Here is a 1,323-nt window from a genome sequence, read left to right as displayed (position 1 = left end):
GGTGGCTAAATCCTCCTCCTTAACTCCCCTCTCAAGGTTCTCTCCTGCTCCATAACCAACAAGAGGCTCTTTCTGCCGCTACACCTCTCCTTCAAGCTTCTGTCCTTCTCTCCCTCCTGGTCATCCCAATGGCTGTGAGCATCCTCCACACTGATTGGGCAGGGAATCCTCTACTGCCGACCTTGACTGGAAACAGCCATGCCTGCCATGCCTTTCCCTCCGCAGTCATGCAAAATATCCTGTTACTTGGGGCTCTTTCTGTCAAACGCCTGTTCACAACGCTCTTAATGGGACTGTAAGTCCTATGAGAATGATCTCAGCCTCTTCGGCCTCAGGGCTGTCTTCCTCCCAGCCAGGTCTACCTTAGTGCTGCAGACGGCTCCAGAACTCCAGCATGTCGTCAGGGGAAACCTGGTGGCTGGTGACCAGGCGGCTGTAGCTGTGTCGTGACCAGGGAACTGGGTCCGGGTTGAACTCGTTTGGCAGGGGTGTTGTGAGCTCCACCCGCAGTTTGTCCAGGCACACGCCCACGTACACGTCCTCGAGGTGTAAGCGTGGAGTGCTCAGAGAGGTGCCATAGATCTTTGCAGCCAGGTCTCCGGAGAACACGTAACCGGGCCCTCCGGCGAAGGTGGGGTACGTGTGACCCGGGTATTCCGCTTCGGACATGTACCACTTGTTGTTTTTGTTCCGGATCGGCCCCTTGCCCCTTTCGATTAAGCCTGTGAAGTAGTCCTTCACCCCGGGCTTCAGTCTGAGCAGCTTGTGGACGAGGTACTTCGTGTTGACGAAGACGTCGCTGTCGACCTTCATAGCGAAGCTGGCCCGCGGGCAACGTGTGGCCACCCAGTTAAGACCCATCATGGTTTTCAGGGTGAGGTTGTAGTAGCTGTCGACAAAGTCCTGCTGAATAATGTCTTGGTGCTCCAGGCTCTCCGACTCCAGGATGTTCTGCTCCAGGCGCCCTTGCTCGCCCGGCTTCACCCCCAGCAGGAACAACCTCAGGACTCCCTCCTGGTTCTCGTTTGCCCACGTCCGTCGTATGGCGTCTCGACGGTGCACATTATGAGCCTCGACGGTTACCAGCAACACCAAGAACGGCGCCGCTCTGCCCGTCGGGCATTTGTTTGCCTCGTCAATGATGTAAGGGAACGGCCCAGGAGACAGCGTGGAGCCGCTCTCCTCTCCACCTTGGCTGGCATTAGCTTCTGCCAACCAGTTCTTCATCGTCCAGTGGGGCGTCTCCAACCCATTATCTCCATCGTGGTCCACGGGGCGGTCCATGGGACGTTCTACTCCCGAGGCCACAAGGCCGAACATCAT

General features: G+C 57.3%; 1 protein-coding gene across 1 annotated transcript; it reads right to left on the bottom strand.

Moving 5' to 3' along the window:
• Positions 1-363: 363 nt before the first annotated feature.
• LOC308302914 (beta-1,3-galactosyltransferase 2-like) lies at positions 364-1,323 on the bottom strand (the record flags this gene model as incomplete). The annotated part of the gene is made up of 1 exon (XM_080747232.1): positions 364-1,323. The coding sequence occupies one exon, from the start codon at positions 1,321-1,323 to the stop codon at positions 364-366; it is 960 nt and encodes a 319-aa protein (XP_080603358.1).

Source organism: Nannobrachium achirus (assembly GCF_963921795.1).
Source record: "Nannobrachium achirus genome assembly, chromosome: 18".
In the NCBI taxonomy this organism is placed as follows: domain Eukaryota; kingdom Metazoa; phylum Chordata; class Actinopteri; order Myctophiformes; family Myctophidae; genus Nannobrachium; species Nannobrachium achirus.
Note: the sequence above shows the minus strand (reverse complement) of the source record. Positions and strands in the feature narration are given on the sequence as shown.